At 43.9% G+C, this 20,516-nt stretch overlaps 1 protein-coding gene across 1 annotated transcript in view; it reads right to left on the minus strand.

Moving 5' to 3' along the window:
* Nucleotides 1-19,714, minus strand: part of LOC124788514 — a 367,862-nt gene extending 348,148 nt beyond the window's left edge. The window contains exon 1 of the mRNA XM_047255783.1: nt 19,655-19,714. Within this exon, the coding sequence (XP_047111739.1) occupies nt 19,655-19,659 (5 nt within the window). The 5' untranslated portion in view covers nt 19,660-19,714. The remainder of the gene's footprint in view (nt 1-19,654) is intronic.
* Between the last annotated feature and the right edge of the window lie 802 nt (nt 19,715-20,516).

The following is a 20,516-nucleotide window of genomic DNA, read 5'->3' on the forward strand; positions in this document are numbered from 1 at the left end:
ATGATGAACTCGTAATAGTAAACTTCGCGTAGTGGGTGTAGTAAAATGAACAATTGAATCCAACGTTTTACCGTTGCTTAAATAACAATGTTTTGGTAAGGGAAGCTTAGGTAGGGCATAGAAGATAAATAAGAAATCAGTACAATCATTTAATTTTATAATAATTTACTTATCAATTTTAAATCACGGGATATTCAAAATACAGGAGAATCGGATAGTATCTGACATAAGGTGTGTATTTCCCTTCATGAATTTCAACATATTTACCATCCGAGAGAGAGAGAGGCTCGTTTAGGAGTCAAATTGTCTTTGCTCACAGGAAGAAGACGTACTACTGTTGCGCTCGCTATAGGAGTATTATATTTAATAAATAAATTTGCTGAAACATTTTCCTAGAAACTGAACGTTTCTGAGGGTTTAAAAGTTTTTACCAGCTTCTCAAACGACTTCGGCTCAACGACATGTAAAAGAATCATGTTCGCAACAAAAAAGTTCACTATGCGTTGCCCCACACTAGCTTGAATCACAGTGCTATCAATTCACTCAACTGTTGTTAATGCCAAAAGCTTCCAGTGTTTCTCTGTCGTACTAATTTAACCGTCTTACTGCTATTGGCTCCACTATCGATATCTGAATGCTGAAGACTGATTTTTCTGTTTGGCTTTCCTCCACCGGACCCTGCATTGATGTTTCTTCAAACTGTACATACCACAATTCATGTGGTTTCCATATGAGTTGTTTCACATTTTTAAGGCTCTAAGTGTGAGCCATAATTGTTGATCTTTTAGGCAAGCATAGTTTACAATCGAAAAGTATTTCCTCTCCCGATCTGGATACAAAATTAGCGTAATCACTTACATGCATCCACGGACTTTCATCTGTTGTAGAGCCAGAATTTAATTTCATGATTTAATTACCACAGTCAGTTCACAAACAAAATGTAGTACTTACCACGAACTTGGCAAACAAACAACAATATGTAGCCAACACCTAGTCATACTCGCTCGCACTCGATTTCTTGCGCCGGCCGGGGTGGCCGAGCGGTTCTAGGCGTTACAGTCTGGAATCGCGCGACCGCTACGGTCGCAGGTCCGCATCCTGCCTCGGGCATGGATGTGTGTGATGTCCTTAGGTTAGTTAGGTTTAAGTAGTTCTAAGTTCTAGGGGCCTGATGACCTCAGATGTTAAGTCCCATAACGCTCAGAGCCGTTTGAGCCAACTTCGAGTGCTAATGAAAATTTCCGAAGTCCAGACCATCGCATTCCTAAACAATTTCCCAATTGGTTCTGTCCCAGTTTTTGTTCGTTTCGTGAACTCAAAATTTAACGGGTCCCTCTAGAAAGCTGTAACATTCGTTTAATCTTCTGTTAGTCGGCCGAGGTGGCCGAGCGGTTCTAGGCGTTACAGTCTGGAACCGCGCGATCGCTACGGTCGCAGGTTCGCATCCTGCCTCGGGCATGGATGTGTGTGATATCCTTAGGTTAGTTAGGTTTAAGTGGTTCTAAGTTCTAGAGGACTGATGACCTCAGAAGTTAAGCCCCATAGTGCTCAGAGCCATTTGAACCATTTTTTTTCGATTGTTTGTATTAATCGCTCGCACCCACGCATCAAGTTGATAGTTACTTGGCAGAACATGGTTTCCCTGGGCGGCGCGGCGTCATTTTTGTCATAAGTAATATGTACCTAGTTCAAGGAAGTTAAAGAGTCCGTTAAAGTTTTTTAAAATTCACTTAAAAGTTATTCCGTTACTCGAAAAGTTAACTTCCTTAATTACCTATTAACAGATAAACGATCTAATGCCCACCTGTGTTCACGTTCAAGAAAACCTTGCATTGTCCGATTGGTATGTGTAGCTTTTCAAGCCAAGCACAAAACGCTAGGAGCACATTTCGGATAACGATCACATCAAGCCCATGGCCAAGCATGTCGATGTCATTCATAATTTGTCAGTGCTGCAAAAAGTAAAGGAGTTGCACTCATTTACGGGAAAAATGAATTGTTATGATAAATGTTTTCTCCATACTACCCAGACTGTGCACCCACTGAACGAAAACTGTACAGCTTTCACTATGTTTGGATCAAAGCATATTCGCAAGAGCTTCTGAAATGGTAGAAGTTTCTCAGATCAGCTTCACGACTGGCAACTTTCATTCCAGCAAGCGTCTTATTATGTCAACTGACGGCTGAGGGTACTGGATTGGTTGGATAGGTGTCTTACTGTTGCTTAAACCTGCCGGTGGCGCAGAGCGGCCAAAGCGTTCACACCAAAGACTAGCAGCGACTCACTGTAGTTACGATACGATATTGCGGTGCATGTGTTGTTCTGAATTACGGTGCAAAGTTCCTTTGGAGTGCATGCATGTCTCAAGGAACAGCCGTTACGAAATACATTTAATGTATTCGCAATTGTGAATATGGAGAACCATCAGCTGTAGAATGGAATGATGACAATGAAAATTTGTGCCCTTCCGGAACTGGAACCCAGATTTCTCACTTGTCGCGAGTGGTCGCCTTACCATTTGGCTATCCGTGCACTACTCACGGCTGGACCCAATCTTGCACAAGCATGCATGTTCAAGGGAACTTTGAATCGTATTCAGAATAAGGCACTGCAACGTCGTATTTATCTGCCGACACGGTGCAAGCAAGTCTCAAGTAACACGTCTTACCTATGAAGGAATATACGAGGCCTGTTCAGAAAGTAAGCTCCGATTGATTGCCAAATTGAAACCACAGTGAACATCAGAAATGTTTTACTTGTAACAATTAGCTACACCTTTCAGCTACTTCTCTACGTAGTCGCCGTTCTGACTTAGACTTTTGTCATAGCGTTGTACCAACTTTTCAATAGCCTCATCATAGAAGGCAGCCGCCAGTGCTTTCCGCCAATTCTCCACGCTGGCCTACACCTCGTTGTCTGTGTCAAAATGTTGTCTTCAAAGACAGCGGTTCATGTGACCAGAGATGAAACTCAGGGGGAGACAATTGCGGACTGTATTGTGGGTAATCTAACATTTCCATTCGAAAACGATGCAGGAGCATCTTCATTGCCCCTGCAGAATGCGGCTGAGAATTGTCGTGAAGACGAAACAGCACGACAGTTATGTAATGTTAGCTGCATAGCTTCAGGCGAAATTTCTCACCAGGCCCTCGTACTTGGCGGCAGACACTATTTTCTAGACATCTTTACGCACTCACTGCGAGCTCAGAAATGAGAAGAGCGACGTGATGCTAACTGGGGTTATACTAGAGACACTACCCAACACATCTGTGCAAAGCTTTATCGGATTTTCATAGTCGTTTCCATTTCGCGACCGATCGTAGCTTACTTTCTGAACGCCCCTCGTACATAATGGACGTACAAGTAGTACAGGTTGTAGACGCGTGGTTGACTACATATGGAAGTTTGGGTGTGACCGTTCAACGTGGCAGTAGTGCAACCATTCGACAAATTGCTGCATATTTTAATGATGGGCTATCAACAAGTGTCAGCATGCGAAGCATTCAACGAAACATCATCGATATGGGCTTTCGGAACCGAAGGCCCAATCGTGTAGCCTTGATGACTGCACGACACAAAGCTTTACGACACGTGTGGGACTGTTGCTGACTGGAAACATGTGGCCTGGTCGGACGAGTCTCGTTTCAAACTGTATCGAGCGGATGGACGTGTACTGGTATGGAGACAACCTCATGAATCCATGGACCCTGCACGTCAGCAGGGGACTGTTCAAGATGGGGAGACTTGTAATGGTGTGGTTTGTGTGCAATTGGAGTGATATGGGACTCCTGATACATCTAGATACCACTCTTAACAGGTGACACGTACGTAAGCATCCTGCCTCATCACCTGCATCCATTCATGTCCCTTGAGCATTCTGACGGACTAGGGCAATTCCAGCAGAACAGTGCGACGCTCCACACATCGAGAACTGCTACAGAGTGGCCCCAGAAACACTCTTCTCGGTTTAAACAGTTCTGCTGGCTACAAAACTCCCCAGACATGAACATTATTGAGCATATCTAAGGATGCCTTGCAACGTGCTTTTCAGAAGAGATCTCCACCCCCTCGTACTCTTACGGATTTATGGACAGCCCTGCAGGATTCATAGTGTCATTTCCCTCCAGCAGTACTTCAGACATCAGTCGAGTCCATGTCACGTCGTGTTACGGCACTTCTGCCTGTTCGCTGGGACCCTACACGATATGAGGCAGGTGTACCAGTTTCTTTGGCTCCTCAGTGTATATCAGATTATGAAGTTCCCTGTGCGCTTTCATGGAATAAAATTTCACCTAACCTAAGACCGTCACCCACTGATTATCCTTTTGGGCTGTTACTTACTAAAAACGACGGCACAAGAGCTGTAAAAGCAGGCATCATTTTTAAATAACTACGAGGTCTAATAGCCCACCACACAGATTGCAAATACAGACGATCTTTGCAGACTACTCGTGGAGCCCAGTGACTTCGATCAGCAGTAATCCGCGCACTTTGGTTAGACAGTAACTTAAACCACACGATAGGGCAATTTCCAGAAACTGTTTGTGTAATGGCTTCATCAAGAGGATGAGACTCTCTCCATTTGAAGTGTGTTGGAGCAGCTGTCTAAAGCGACAGAAATTATTTTTTAGGCTCATTTTTTCGTTACGGTAACGTCTGTACGCTACAGAGATGACCTAATACTAAAAAAATATGGAAGAAGGAAGATAATTACCTGACCTCATCTCATCCATTTAGGCTCCAGTTACCCCCAGTCTCAAACTGGGGATGACTATAATGAAGGAGCTAGCAGGAGGCCACGTTCGTTGCCCCAGAATCTAGACAGTGAGCAAACGCGCCATGTGGACCTGTTGCCATTGTTCTCCTAATCAGTTAGCTGCAGTGTGATGTTTCTCTCCCTGACCAAAGCCTGAGCATCCATAGGAGCAGGTGAATGTTGATATTGCTGAGCTATTCCACAAAGCCACGTGGTTACTTAGGCACCTATGTTAGCACCGCTGTCCATCCTGTGGCCAAATTCTTTGCCATCGATGCCCCCCCCCCCCCCCCCCCACACACACACGATAGCGTCTAAGAATGATCGCCATGCCACGGCCTCCATGTTCTGTACCTTCTGTAAATGAATCGGAATAGAATACCTGACCAATCGCCCCCTTCCACCTGTCATTAAACTCATAGGTGAAGCAGATGGTCACAAGTTTCAAGACGCAAGTTCGGAAAGCAGTGTACTTCTCATCTCACGTAGAAACCCTGGCCAGTTTCCTTGCACATATCTGTTTACTCCGGTCATCTAAATAACCTGGCCGAAATTCTGCATGCCTGCACATAGACTGTGAATGTTGTTCATCATCCTGCGGTCAACCTCATAAGCTCAGAGCCTTTGCATGTCTCACAGTTTCCCTGTGGGCTCCTAAATCTATGTTCACACATTGTATCGAAACTCAGAATGGATAATTGAATTCGTTACTGGTCAGAATAGGTCCCACGCGTTTGAAGTCACAGCCAGGCAGGACCGGCTGAAGAAGCACAGAAAACATATCACTGATTACAGACATCATAACATTGGCCAGACCCAACCCAGTCAAGAGCCCTGAAGCTCGTATCAGCAGACACACCTCCAGTGCATTCAGCCAGCCGGTCATAGCCAAACACACCCCTGTGGCCCGGTCATAGCAGCAATATAGCTTGAAACCCTCCACAACCCAAGCGGTCTATTTCCACCTACACTAAGCAGAGATGAATGCCGATGAAATGGAGTCCCTCCCACCACCTGCATCTCCGCTAGCACTCAAACGGAGGTGGGCTCAAACAATGTCTCACAGCTCGCTGAATGGCCCGTGGCGTCATTGCCGCCCTCCCCATAAGAGATTGGTGCAAATGTAGAAATGAAGTTGGATACTAAAATCAAGGATCAACTTTTCCACCATATCCATCCAACATCGATTCTGGCACTATCCCAATCACTGTTAGGCTTGTGCGTCAATTAAAGTGGAGAAGGATTTAATATTCTAAAATAGCGTCGTTCAGTCGAACACAGTATACGAAGCCATTAGTACAGAAACAGCGCCATTCAGTCGAACACAGTATACGAAGCCATTAGTACAGAAACATCCAAATGTTGTCATTTCGACCTGGAATTCGTTCTTGTTCGTGGTTCGGACTTTCTCTTGATTCCTCGGATCAAGTTCCACAGCTACCTTGTTTTTGGCTTTGATTATTGCTTTGGCTCTACATTCAGTGCGTTAATATATTCGTCAGTGTAATTAGTGCCTAAATTATGCAACGTTGTATGCTGAACAGTTTACTGCGCAACGTTGCAGGACCATCTGTGATTACAAACTTGTGTCACTATCATCTGTGACAGTAAAAGTGGAACTGCACGTTTTTTGTTAACGTCGGGGCGTGAGTGTAAGTCTTTGATAGTACATTGAAGAAGAGACAAAACGCCCAGCATGTAAATTGACATAAAATCCAGCTTGTAATTCACTGGATTTCCGCCCAGAATTGGGTGCTACCCAAATTTCGTTGTTTTAAACGACAGCCTAGTCAGTACACTGTACAATGATTAATTTCTCCATCGTGAGTGATCTCCTTAACCAAAATATCTAATATTTCGATACCCTTCGTTCTGTAACATGACATGATACACTTTAGGCTTACCTCTTACTGACTGTTGTTGAAACAGAGTTAGCAATCGTAGGCAGCCTAGTGATTATATCTTCCGCACAAATATTTCAGAAAGTTGGGCGCCGATCTGGAATCCTAGTATGGCATCGTTGGTCCTCTGCAATTGTTATTAAGCATATTGGAAACCTTATAAGGTGGGTGTAAACTTGCATTACAATAATGACATTCGGTAAAAGCATTTTTGATGAGCACCTTACCTGCAGGAACACCCCGTTTGCCTTTCTTTATGTCCTCCTGTGTAATCACTCGTTCTGCCGAACCTCCCTTGTGACAATGTAATCAAATATGACAGAAACAGTGAAAACCTTAGTCGGTTTGAAATAGACATGAATACTCGTGTGCATCACATCTGTAGCATCCGTCTATTTGACTACATCAGTGATTGGCACGCACAGCTAGGGTGGTTGTGGCTGAAGAAGTTACTTGCCTACCACACACTGCTTGAACGGCTCCTCATTGCGCGTGCACCCCAGTGCCTCTTACCAGACATCAGGCACCCGTCATCTCCTAATAAACGCAGCCAGAGGGCTCATTTACCTAGGGTCCTATAAGTGTCCCTCCACAGAACAAAAATACTCGCAAACTCCTTTTTGTTGCTGCAGTCCGCCTTTGGAAGATATTGGTCTACAATCCGTGCACAATTCAATGTCCTGCTGGTTTTAAGAAAAATATGAAGCACTCATAACTTTTCTCTTTGTCTTCCAATCGAATGAGTACCGAGGCTCTTTCCTGAGGGTAAACGATGGCCGGGAAAAATAGGCCCGCCACTATTCCCCTCCCCGTGCCACCTTGAAGAAAGATTGCACTCTGCCTCAAGTCAGGACAACAGCCCGGACACGGGCTTGCACCACAGACTTTACTTTACCTATAGCTGCTACTGTTTCCACTATTTACGTCATAATTATGCCCAGGTGTTGAAATCCACGTTAGACGAAATACTTTTTGTAACATGAGTCGCAACGAAAATAATGTAAAATTAGTAAAGCGTCAGGATAGATGTAAGAGAGAATCTAAAAAATAAACTAAATTCCTCCCGAACAGGCCATGAAGGCCCAACGGTACCGATCGGCCGCCGTGTCATCCTCAGCCCATAGGCGTCACTGGATGCGGATATGGAGGGACATGTGGTAAGCACACCGCTCTCCCGGCCGTATGTCAGTTTCTGAGACCAGAGCCGCTACTTCTCAATCAACTAGCTCCTTAGTTTGCCTCAGAAGGGCTGAATGCACCCCGCTTGCCAACAGCGTTCGGCACATTGGATGGTCGCCCATCCAAGTGCTAGTCCAGCTCGACAGCGCTTAACTTCGGTGATCTGACGGGAACTGGTGTTACCGCTGCGGAAAGGCCGTTGGCTAAGAGAGATCCTAATTTTGCTACGATGAATAACACATAAACAAAATAAATAAATCATTTTGATAACAAAATTTTCGTTAGTTTGTTCGGAAAAGGAATACACTGAGGTGAAAACAGTGATGGGATGCTTCCTAATATCGTATCGGACCTCCCCTCGCCCGGCCTAGAGTAGCAACTCGACGTGACATGGACTCAACAAATCCTTGGTAGACCCCTGCGGAAATATTGAGCCTAGTTGCCTTTATAGCGGTCCATAATTGCGAAAGTGTTAACGATGCAGAACTTTGTGCACGAACTGACCTCTCGATTATGTACCATAAATGGTCGATGGGATTCATGTTGAGGCCAAATCATGCGCCCGAATTATCCAGAATGTACTTCAGTCGCGAACTGTTGTGGTCAGGTGACATGGCGCGTTGTCATCCACAAAAATTCTATCGTTGTTTAGGAACATCAAATCCATGAATGACTGCAAATGGTCTCCAAGTAGCCGAACATAACCATTTCCAGTCAATGATCGATTCAGTTGGACCAGAGGACACAAAGCATTCCATGTAATCACATCCCACGCCACTATGGAGCCACCACCAGCTTGCGTAGTGCATTGTTGACAATTTTCGATCAGCTCTTACCAACTGAAATCGGAACTCATCTCACGAGGTCACAGTTTTCCAGTCGTCAAGGTTCCAACTGATATAGTCACGGGCCCAGGAGAGGCGCTGCAGGCGATGTCGTTCTGTTAGCAAAGGTACTCGCGTCGGTTGCATGTTACCATAGCCCATTAATGCCAGATTTCTCCGCACTGTCGTAACGGATACGTTCGCAATGGGTCCCACAGTCATTTCTGCAGTTATTTCATGCAGTATTGCTTGTCTATTAGCACTGACAACTCTACGCAAACGCCGCTGCTCTCGGTCGTCAAGTGATGGACATAGGCCACTGGGTTGTCCGTGGTGAGAGATAATGAATGAAATGTGGTATTCTTGGCACACACTTGAAACTGTGGATTTCGGAATACTGAATTACCTAATGATTTCCGAAATGGAACATCCCCTGCATCTAGCTCCAGCTACCATTCCGCGTTCAAAGTCTATTATTTCCCGCTGTGCGGCCATAACCGCGTCGGAAACCTTTTCATGTGAACCACCTGGGTATAAATGACCGCCCCGCCATTGCACAGCCGTTTTATGTCTTGTGTACGCGATACTACCGCCATCTGTATGGGTGCATAACGCTATCCCATGACTTTTGTCACCTCAGCGTATGTCTCGAAGAAAATGCACGTTGCAGGAAAAGCACTTTGGCCTTGAAATAAATATTTTTCCATCCTATTAACCTCTAAATGGAGAGATATTAGAATTTAATGCGCAGATGTTTCGACCACGACCTGGTTATTAGATACTGAGCACAAGATCTCTTTCTGAACAAGGAGGGGAAGGGAACACAACTTGTTAGATCTGACAAACAGTTGCTAAATTAACCTTCTTCCAATATTTCAGAATTTCCTAGTTTCGTCACAGCCTGTAGCTTTTTCTTCATCTTTCCTCATGATGCATCTTCGTCGCTTTCTTTTTGTTTTCTTCCACATCCACATCCGCAGCATCAGTTTTCTGGTGGTCTACTCATCTGAATAATGAATGCGTGATAGTTCCTCGCTTGAGTTCTAGTATCCCGTTAGCTTACTTCCTTAGAAAAGTAGCATTGTGGACCATCATTCTCATATTATACATAGAAATTATTATCAAAGATGATTCAACAGTTTGCACGGGATAACAGTTCAAGGTGAGGCTGGTCACATTTTTTCCGGAAAAAAAGAGGTGCTGAATGAAAACACTTCTTGTGGTTAAGGATGAAACACTTTGAATACTTCCATTATATTGAAAATTTCTCTACTTTTTAAAAATATGTGTAGGTTTCTCTTTATTACAGAGAAAATAAATCATGGACAAGAATAAGGAAATAATATGTCTCAAAGTTAATACACTGAATGTATGTTACATAATAAGGAAATGTGGTTCTGCCTTGAGCAAACACATTTTTTGTTATTTTTGAACCTATACACGTTTCGGAGAAGTTTCTCCCTCTTTGGTTGGTTTTATTCATTCTTTGTCGAACAACACGTAACGTTGTGATATTTTCCTATTTTGTCATTATAGTACTTACATTATGAAAAGTGCTGACAAAAATATTAACAGGAAAAATAAACATATACCTTAGTATTGCATATTGTTGTTACAGATCCGTTTGGTATTTGGATCACAACTGCAGTTATTGTTCTCCAGTATGTCATCAGCAATAAACAAGCATTTATCAGTGTTTTGTTACATAAATTTTCAAATTTTAGATCAAATACGATATTTTCGATATTTTTTGTTTTCCTTTTCTACACTCCTGGAAATGGAAAAAAGAACACATTGACACCGGTGTGTCAGACCCACCATACTTGCTCCGGACACTGCGAGAGGGCTGTACAAGCAATGATCACACGCACGGCACAGCGGACACACCAGGAACCGCGGTGTTGGCCGTCGAATGGCGCTAGCTGCGCAGCATTTGTGCACCGCCGCCGTCAGTGTCAGCCAGTTTGCCGTGGCATACGGAGCTCCATCGCAGTCTTTAACACTGGTAGCATGCCGCGACAGCGTGGACGTGAACCGTATGTGCAGTTGACGGACTTTGAGCGAGGGCGTATAGTGGGCATGCGGGAGGCCGGGTGGACGTACCGCCGAATTGCTCAACACGTGGGGCGTGAGGTCTCCACAGTACATCGATGTTGTCGCCAGTGGTCGGCGGAAGGTGCACGTGCCCGTCGACCTGGGACCGGACCGCAGCGACGCACGGATGCACGCCAAGACCGTAGGATCCTACGCAGTGCCGTAGGGGACCGCACCGCCACTTCCCAGCAAATTAGGGACACTGTTGCTCCTGGGGTATCGGCGAGGACCATTCGCAACCGTCTCCATGAAGCTGGGCTACGGTCCCGCACACCGTTAGGCCGTCTTCCGCTCACGCCCCAACATCGTGCAGCCCGCCTCCAGTGGTGTCGCGACAGGCGTGAATGGAGGGACGAATGGAGACGTGTCGTCTTCAGCGATGAGAGTCGCTTCTGCCTTGGTGCCAATGATGGTCGTATGCGTGTTTGGCGCCGTGCAGGTGAGCGCCACAATCAGGACTGCATACGACCGAGGCACACAGGGCCAACACCCGACATCATGGTGTGGGGAGCGATCTCCTACACTGGCCGTACACCACTGGTGATCGTCGAGGGGACACTGAATAGTGCACGGTACATCCAAACCGTCATCGAACCCATCGTTCTACCATTCCTAGACCGGCAAGGGAACTTGCTGTTCCAACAGGACAATGCACGTCCGCATGTATCCCGTGCCACCCAACGTGCTGTAGAAGGTGTAAGTCAACTACCCTGGCCAGCAAGATCTCCGGATCTGTCCCCCATTGAGCATGTTTGGGACTGGATGAAGCGTCGTCTCACGCGGTCTGCACGTCCAGCACGAACGCTGGTCCAACTGAGGCGCCAGGTGGAAATGGCATGGCAAGCCGTTCCACAGGACTACATCCAGCATCTCTACGATCGTCTCCATGAGAGAATAGCAGCCTGCATTGCTGCGAAAGTGGATATACACTGTACTAGTGCCGACATTGTGCATGCTCTGTTGCCTGTGTCTATGTGCCTGTGGTTCTGTCAGTGTGATCATGTGATGTATCTGACCCCAGGAATGTGTCAATAAAGTTTCCCCTTCCTGGGACAATGAATTCACGGTGTTCTTATTTCAATTTCCAGGAGTGTATTTCGTTTTTGTAGCTCTACTGCCTTTATATTATGTTATTTTATATTAGATTACTTTGCGTTTTAAACAAAGATTCGCTGTTTTACTTTTCGACTGCAGTTTTTCAGGTCACAGCCGGCCGCGGTGGTCTCGCGGTTCTAGGTGCGCAGTCCGGAACTGTGCGACTGCTACGGTCGCAGGTTCGAATCCTGCCTCGGGCATGGATGTGTGTGATGTCCTTAGGTTAGTTAGGTTTAAGTAGTTCTAAGTTCTAGGGGACTGATGACCACAGCAATTGAGTCCCATAGTGCTCAGAGCCATTTGAACCATTTTTTTCGGGTTACAATACTATATTTCGAAAATCGTGTGGAAGTGAATGCTGCCTGTGATGAGATTTCGTAAAATGTTGAGGAGTGAGGGGGGGGGGGGGGGGGGGGAACAGGCGGACTGTTTATGCATATGCATGTACTGATTTTTTATAGATGTTGCGTTCTCGTGATTCTAGAGGGTGTCTCATTGGAGCTTCCCAACACACACTGTTTCACTATTTGTGTGATGTTCACTTCTTGTGCTATCTTTTTCTGGGTGTTCTAGGTGGGAGTTTGAATTTTGGAGTGATACTGGGTTTGGGGATGTTCTTTTAGAGCTGAGAACAGGGATCCATTGGTTAGTCTGTCTATTCATTCATCACTTCTTTTCCTCCCACTATGGCATTTTGTATACGATAATTTTGTTCTATTAAGAATTTCTGTGGAGGACTATTGCTATATTTGGTCTATTGGTCTGTGTTTCTTGCCCATGAGATAATCTGCAAATGTGGAACAATTCAAGTGTCCTGTGTTCGGTGTATGTGATGTTGAAAATTCTACTTGTTTGTCCAATACAAGCTGAATTGTAGTTTTGACACATGAAATGGTAGATCCTAGATATGTTGCGTTTATCTGTATTATTGTCAGCTGCCCTCAGTTTTTTTTGTAAACAGTTGTCTATTCTATTGGCAATTTTGGGTCCAAGTTTTATTAATATATTGTCTATTTTGTGAGCTGTTGTTGTAGCTGAGTGTGTGCCATCTGTTTGTTGCTGTGGATCCTTCCTTTTCAGATGTGTTGGGTATGTTTGTGTTCTGTGTCTGTATGTTATGTGTTCTAATTTTTTGGTTTATTTTGTCTGTCATGTTTGTTCTGTATCCATTATCAACATCTGTTTGTAGCTTATTTTTATAGTTTTCCTCATAGAGGGGAGTGAGTATATTGGTATATCATTCTTGTGGATATCTGGTAAATGTTTTACACATCCTCATTAGTTGCAGAAGCACACCCACATATGATCTAGCCAGAGAAAAGCAACTTATAGTTACAGAAATGTTACACATACACAACAAATGAAGTGTACAAGTACTGAAGAGCTTACAGAAAAGATCAAACACATCAACATAGCAATAACAGCCACATCCGCATCATTTGACATCACATCCATGTACGCCAATATCCCCACCACATAATCCATCAACACCATCAATCACAACTTAGAACAACAGAAATACATCCCCCAAAACCCTAAATACAAGATACAACAAACATATTTGAAGCAATAGTGAAATCCAAACAGTACAGAACAATATACTGGTATCTTTATGCAAATGGCATCTAATGCTTCTAGACGAAACATCTGACAGTACACAACTCCACAACGACATAAAAATAGTTCACCTACAGATAAAATTCACCTTAGAATCAGAAAAGGGCAAAAAGCTAAGTATCTTAGACATCACAAGACACAGCCATAATAATCAACAACAGTTTATCGTATTCATTAAACCCACAAGCACCAGCACAACTATACGTGAGTAATCGAACCATCCTATAACGCAGAAAAAAATCTGGGTTCTGATACATGCTACACAGATTGTATGAAACTCCCCTCAGTGAGGAGAACTACAAAAATGAACAGCAAATAAACAAATAGACGTTAAAAATGGGCACGAAACAAATATGATTCACAAATTAAAACCAAAAAATTAAAATAAAAAGAAAAAATGCACCTAACAAACAGTAGCAAACAGATCAACACTAATAAAGGCACACATTATATAATCACTCAGAAACACACACACACATCACCACACACTCACCTAAAACAACAAAACAGCCCAAGAAGACAATATTTTTTTAAAAAAGTACTCAAAATGCCTACAGAATAGACAAATCTATACAAAAGAAACTGAAGCAACTAACACTACCACAGACAAACACAACACATCTTGGATCTATCACTTTATGTGTCAAGACTGCAACTCGATTTATATCATTTCATAGAGAAGAAACACAGACCAACAGCCATAAATACAGACTTAAAAATTCTTAAATACAGTAACAGCCCTTCACAGGAACTTTTAATAGAAGAAAATTGCCACATACAAATGACTTAGTGAAAAGAAAGGAAGTGATGAATGAATACACAGCTCTAAGCAACGGAACCTTGTTCTCTGCTCTAAGAAATCTATCAGAAGACGAACACACACACAAGAGAATTATCAAAAGACGAAGACACACACACACACACACACACACACACACACACACACACACACGCACACACACAGAGAGAGAGAGAGAGAGAGAGAGAGAGAGAGAGAGAGAAGGAAACAAACAAATTGACACACTCCCAAAGCCCAGCACCAATGCAGAATTCAAAACTCATGCTCAGAACAAGAGAGCACAACAAGCGAACATCACACAAACAATGGAAGCTCCAGTCAAACATCCTGTAGAAGCACGAAAAACGCTACATCTACAAAAAGTAAGTACACAATTTACATAAATGATCCGCTTCCATCCCCCCCCCTCCCCACACTCACTATTTCACAAAGCCTAATCACATTCACCATTCACTTCAACAAAGTTTCCGAGAAACAGTACTGTAACCTAAATAACTGTACACAAAGAGTAAAACAGCGAATCTTTGTTTACAACATAATATAATGACAGCAGTGCTGCGAAAATGAAATAGAAAATGAAAACATAAGAAGTTGCTATTATATTAGGCCTAAAATTTGGGAAATTACCTAAGAAAACATTGATAAACGCTTATTAATTGCAGACAATATACTGGAAGGCAATAATTGCTGTGCTCCAAATACCAAACAGATTCGTGAACAACGATCTGTAATGATACGATATTTATTTTTCACATTAATATTTCTGCCAGTACTTGTCATAATGTAAATACTATAATCACAAAACTGGCAGATATCACAGTGAGTATATTCTTTGTACGTTCTTTAACAGAGAATATAGAAAACCCACTGCAGATGGAGATACTTCTCCGAAACATGTATGCGTATTAAAAATTAAAAAAATTGTGTTTCCTTAAGGCAGAACCACATTTCCTTATTACAGATTATGAAGAAAACGCGGATCAAAAAAGAACTTCGATCTCGGAAGGAATACATAGTATTTACTACACGTAATTTACGCGTATAAGAAGTAATGTGTGTCAACGGACTTGCCGTAATGGTAACAGCGGTTCCCATAAAAGCTTGGGTAGCACTGGGATGGGTGACCTTTCAGGTCTACCGAGCGCTGTTGGCAAATGGAGTGCACTCAGCCCTTGCGCGGCCAATTGAGGAGCTGCTTGACTGAGAAGTAGTAGCTCCTGTTACGAAAGCTGAACACGGCCGGGAGAGCGGTGTGCTGGCCACATACCCCTCCATATTCGCGTCCAGAGATACCTTTAGCTAAGGATGACACAGCGGTCGGTCGGTACCGGTAGGTCTTCCGAGGCCTGCAGAGACGGAAGAGGAGGAGGAGCAGGAGAAGTAATGTGTAACACTTATTATGAGTAATCATTACACGGAATGTTCGAAACATGCAAACACACAATGTAAACACTACACGCAAAGTAACCGAAGATTCAAATGGTTCAAATGGCTCTGAGCATTATGGGACTCAACTTCTGAGGTCATCAGTCCCCTAGAACTTAGAACTACTTAAACCTAACTAACCTAAGGACATCACACACATCCATGCCCGAGGCAGGATTCGAACCTGCGACCGTAGCGGTCGCGCGGTTCCAGACTGTAGCGCCTAGAACCGCTCGGCCACCCCGGACGACTAACAGAAGATTAAACGAATGTTACAGCTTTCTAGACGGACCCGTTAAGTTTTGAGTTCACGAAACGAACAAAAACTGGGACAGAACCAATTGGGAAATTGTATCTGTTGAATGAATTCTTATCAAGGGGGAACAGAAAAGAAGGCCAATTACGGAAAACCTGGAGTCACACCCTAAATGTGTACCTGACAAAGGTCAAGATCGACATAATGAAGCAGAGCATGCTGCCCTCAAAAGGTTTATGCAAAGGACCAGATGGTCGTGACGTCCTATGTTGTGGGTATAGGTAGTATAATTACAGGTAATACTAATATTGGGCCTTTGTGGTACAGATACGAATAATACAGCCACGACAGACGAAGAGAAAATCCCTTTCAGGTGCACACCGAAACCACACTAGAAAATTGATCAAGTGTAGTGATACATCTGCAAGATAGAAAACGTAGGTTGTGAGAGTAGACATAAAAGTGAAGCCACAGTGGACATGTGTTTGTTATTTCGAGAGTTATCAATGTGCTTCGGTTCGATTACGGGAACGTTTGTGGATATTAGGAGACGTACAAAGCGCCCAACTGCAGACTGTTAACGGAAGTCTGAGCGTACGGAATAGGTTCTCAGCTATGTGAGTGACTGAGTGGATCGAAGACTTCTTCAACAATAAAACCGACTAGGTTGTGCAGGATGGCGAGTGTTCAGAGACAGGGGTACCAACAGGAGTGCCCCAGGGACGTGTGATAGGACCGCTTTTGTTCTCTATATACATAAGTGATTTGACGGATAGCGTGGGTAACAGTCTTTGACTTTTTGCTAATGATTGTTGTGAGTGGACAAGTATCATCGTTGAGCGACTACCGGAGGATAAAGGAGAACTAAGAGAGAATTTCTATTTCGTGTGAAGAAGCACAGCTAGTTCTGAGTGTAGAATGTTAGCCGCAGTGAATATACCGAAATGAAACTCAGTGAAATACAAGTTATTAATTTATTGAATATTCGTTTTTACTTACAAATTTTCACGTTAAATGTTGAAAATGTCCCCCCTGTTGTTGAATACACAATTCAATTCGTCTAATCATGTTTCCAAACACAAGTTGTAACATTTCTTCTGTAACAGAAGCAGTGAAAGTGGATATTGCAGTTTTCAATTCATCGATGAGTTTTGGACGGTTTTTATTGACAGTTGCTTTCGCTGCACCCCAGAAGAAAAAGTCAGGTAGTGTTAGGTCAGGCGATCGTGGAGGCCAAAGTCCCTGTGAAATTATGCAATCACCAGTGGCATTGAAACGCGAGCTGTACGTGCGGTTGCACCATCTTGTTGAAAATAACCGTTCAGCATTTCACTTAACACAAGTTCTCCTCTGAATTGGTACAGAATATCATTTTATCGGAAATATCGAGTAGTTAATCCTCAGACAAAACGCTAGGACGACCACTTCTCGGTGCATCTGTCACTGAACCCGTACTTCGAAATTTGTTACTCAAATTTCGCACAGTATCGCGATGTGGGAGTGTTGTCTCCGGGAAAACTGAATTAAATGTTTGACGAACTGAAACTGTGTATTTACCGCCAGCTTTGAACTCTTGTTCGACTAAAAACACACGTACTTCAATGGTTAGCATTTTAAAAGTGACAAAAACGAAACAAACGAACAAAGGAGCTAAACTTAAACGTTCGCGTCAACAGGTAACCAACGATACTACTGACGCTGGCTGAGATAAAAGAAACAGTGGAATGTTGGGACAGTCCACTTGAAGGGAAGGCAGGCGAACAATCACACGGCACACGCGGCTAACAATCATACGACACTGCGGAGAGACATTTTGAACACCCCGTATAAATGAGGAGGAAAAACAATCCTGTAATATTCGTATACAATATTGGTGATGTGCTGCTTGACATAGTTTAAATTTCTAGAAGTAACGTTGCAAAGCGATGTTAAATGGAAAGAGCACGTAAGGGGAGGCGAATGGTCGACTTCGGGTTAAACGTAGAGTTTAAGGAAGGTGTAGTTCGTGTACATCGGAGACAGTACGTAGAAGAACATTAGTGCGAACCATTCGTGAGTACAGCTTGAGAGTTTGGAATCCCTACCAGGCCAGATGAAGGGAAGACATCGAAGCAATTCAGAGGCTTGTTGCTGGATTTGTTACCGGTAGTTTCGATCAACACGCAAGTACTACAGAGATGCCGGCCGTGGTGGCGGAACGATTCTAGGCGCTCCAGTCCGGGACCGCGCGACTGCTACGGTCGCAGGTTCTAATCCTGCCTCGGGCATGGATGGGTGTGATGTCCTTAGGTTAGTTACGTTTAAGTAGCTATAAGTCTAGGGGACTGATGACCTCAATGTTAAGTCCCATACTGCTCAGAGCCATTTGAACCATTTGAACTACAGAGATGCTCCGTGAGCCCAAATGGGAATCCCTGGAAGGAAAATGACGTTCTCTTTGCGGAACACTAATGAGAAAATTTACAGAACCAGTATTTGCAGCTGAATGCAGGATGATTCTCGTAGTGCCAGCGTACATTTCGCATATGGACTGAAAAGACAATATAAGAAAAATAGGGCTCGTACTAAGGCATATAGTGGTTTTTGTCTGGGTGCATTTGCGAGTAGAACAGAAAGGGGAATGACTAGTAGTGGTATATGGTACCATAGGCCGTGTACCGTTTAGTGGCTTCCGGAATGTGTATATAGATGTAGATGTAGACATTAGAGTATGTCGTTTCGGTTCAGCTGTTGGGAGGTGTAGAAGAGAGTGAAATCGGGTCGTAGACGTCGTAGAAATGTGATCAGATGGAAGCACATGTATTTAAAACATGGGTATTGCGGATGATTCTGAAGTGTAAATCGGAAAAATCAGGAATCACCTGAGCTGAAATTGGTTCAAATGGCCCTGATCACTATGCGACTTAACTTCTGAAGGTCATCAGTCGCCTAGAACTTAAAACTAATTAAACCTAACTAACCTAAGGACATCACACACATCCATGCCCGAGGCAGGATTCGAACCTGCGACCGTAGCGGTCGCCCGGTTCCAGACTGTAACGCCTAGAACCGCACGGCCACTCCGGCCGTCCTGCTGAAATTAATTCAGAAGAGAAAGTGCACTTTGGAAGAGACGTTCAATACTTTCGTGATATCACAAGCGCGGAAGAGTTATTAGAAAAGGAGTAATGTAAAGAAATACGACAGGAAAGGGAGAACAGAATGGCATACGACTAAGATTCCTGAACAGTATCAAAAAAAGAGAACTTGTGTCAGGGCAAAATGTTATAACTGTCGTGGAGAGACGATGTACCAGTGTGTTTTGTGTCACCTGACTACGTATCTGAGGGATTTTTTTCTGATGACAGCAGAGGTGGCAACACGAAGACATCCGCTGTGAAGTGATTCCACACGATGGCGACACGAAGAATATACTCACTAAAATGATCGTATGCCAGTGATAACTGGGAGTCCCCACCTGGGGGAGTTCGGCCGCCGCGTTGCAAGTCTTTTCAGATGTCGTAACTCGCTTGTCGATGATGATGATGATGAAGACAACACAGCACCCAATCTCCAAACGGAGAAAATTTCCGACCCGGCTGAGAATCGAACCCGGGCCGCTGCATGGTAGTCAGACGCGCTGACCACTCAACTAAGAGGGCGCACATTTCCATGTAAGACAACGAATGTGTCCTCCGTGGGAGCGGAAGGGATCGTCAGCGACCTACCTCATGTGTACGGCGAGCGAGACGGTCAAGGCTGACGTACGTGGATTCGGCGGGAGCGGTGCCCCGGCAGCTACTGTGCTTGTTGTGGGGACACCCGGTCGTTTTCAGCTCGGCCGCCTGGGCGCGCTAATGCACTTACCTCTGGCTTTGCCTGACTAGGGCTTCTCTTGTGTAAGGGCTCGTTTGTTGGACCTTCCAGACGCTCCACTCCGTTCTGGCAAAAAATAAGGTCTACGAATTGCCTTCGTGCAGGAATACTATCTTTTCGAGTCACAATAGTTTGCTCCATTTCTTTAAAATTTCACTCCAGAGATCAGTCTCCAACTCAGTTAGTTTCAAGGCAAGCAAGTTACAACTAGGCATTAACAGCGTAGCTCCGGCTATCGCCTTACTACATAAAGTCACCAGTCAAACAATTTAGTCACCTTCCTCACACGTGAGTGTAACATATTATAAAGTAACAGTTACCAAACGTAAACTAAATTGACATAATTATCTGTGCCAAATCATGCAATGACAATCGCTGAACATAATGCATGGTCAGGAAGTTGAAGTACTACAAGCAACCCAATCTAATACCGCATCTTACGAACTCGGCGTACGTGAACCGTTGTACGTGAACCGTTATTGTTGCACATCCTGCTGTAGTTTTTTATCTGCGGAGCATTAGATAGGAAACTAGGAGGTAGTTCGCTCGTAAATAAGCCATTGGCCAAATTTAGGCATCAGAGTCTATGATATACATTATTTCTCAAGCCAACATACCTTTTTCTCAACAGATACTAATCACACAGGGATGAATGAGGTATCGTTAGAAATGTTTTTTAGCCGGATTCTGACATTGCATACTGATTCTGCGCTG

The sequence above is a fragment of the Schistocerca piceifrons genome, chromosome 3, assembly GCF_021461385.2.
Source record: "Schistocerca piceifrons isolate TAMUIC-IGC-003096 chromosome 3, iqSchPice1.1, whole genome shotgun sequence".
Taxonomy (NCBI): domain Eukaryota; kingdom Metazoa; phylum Arthropoda; class Insecta; order Orthoptera; family Acrididae; genus Schistocerca; species Schistocerca piceifrons.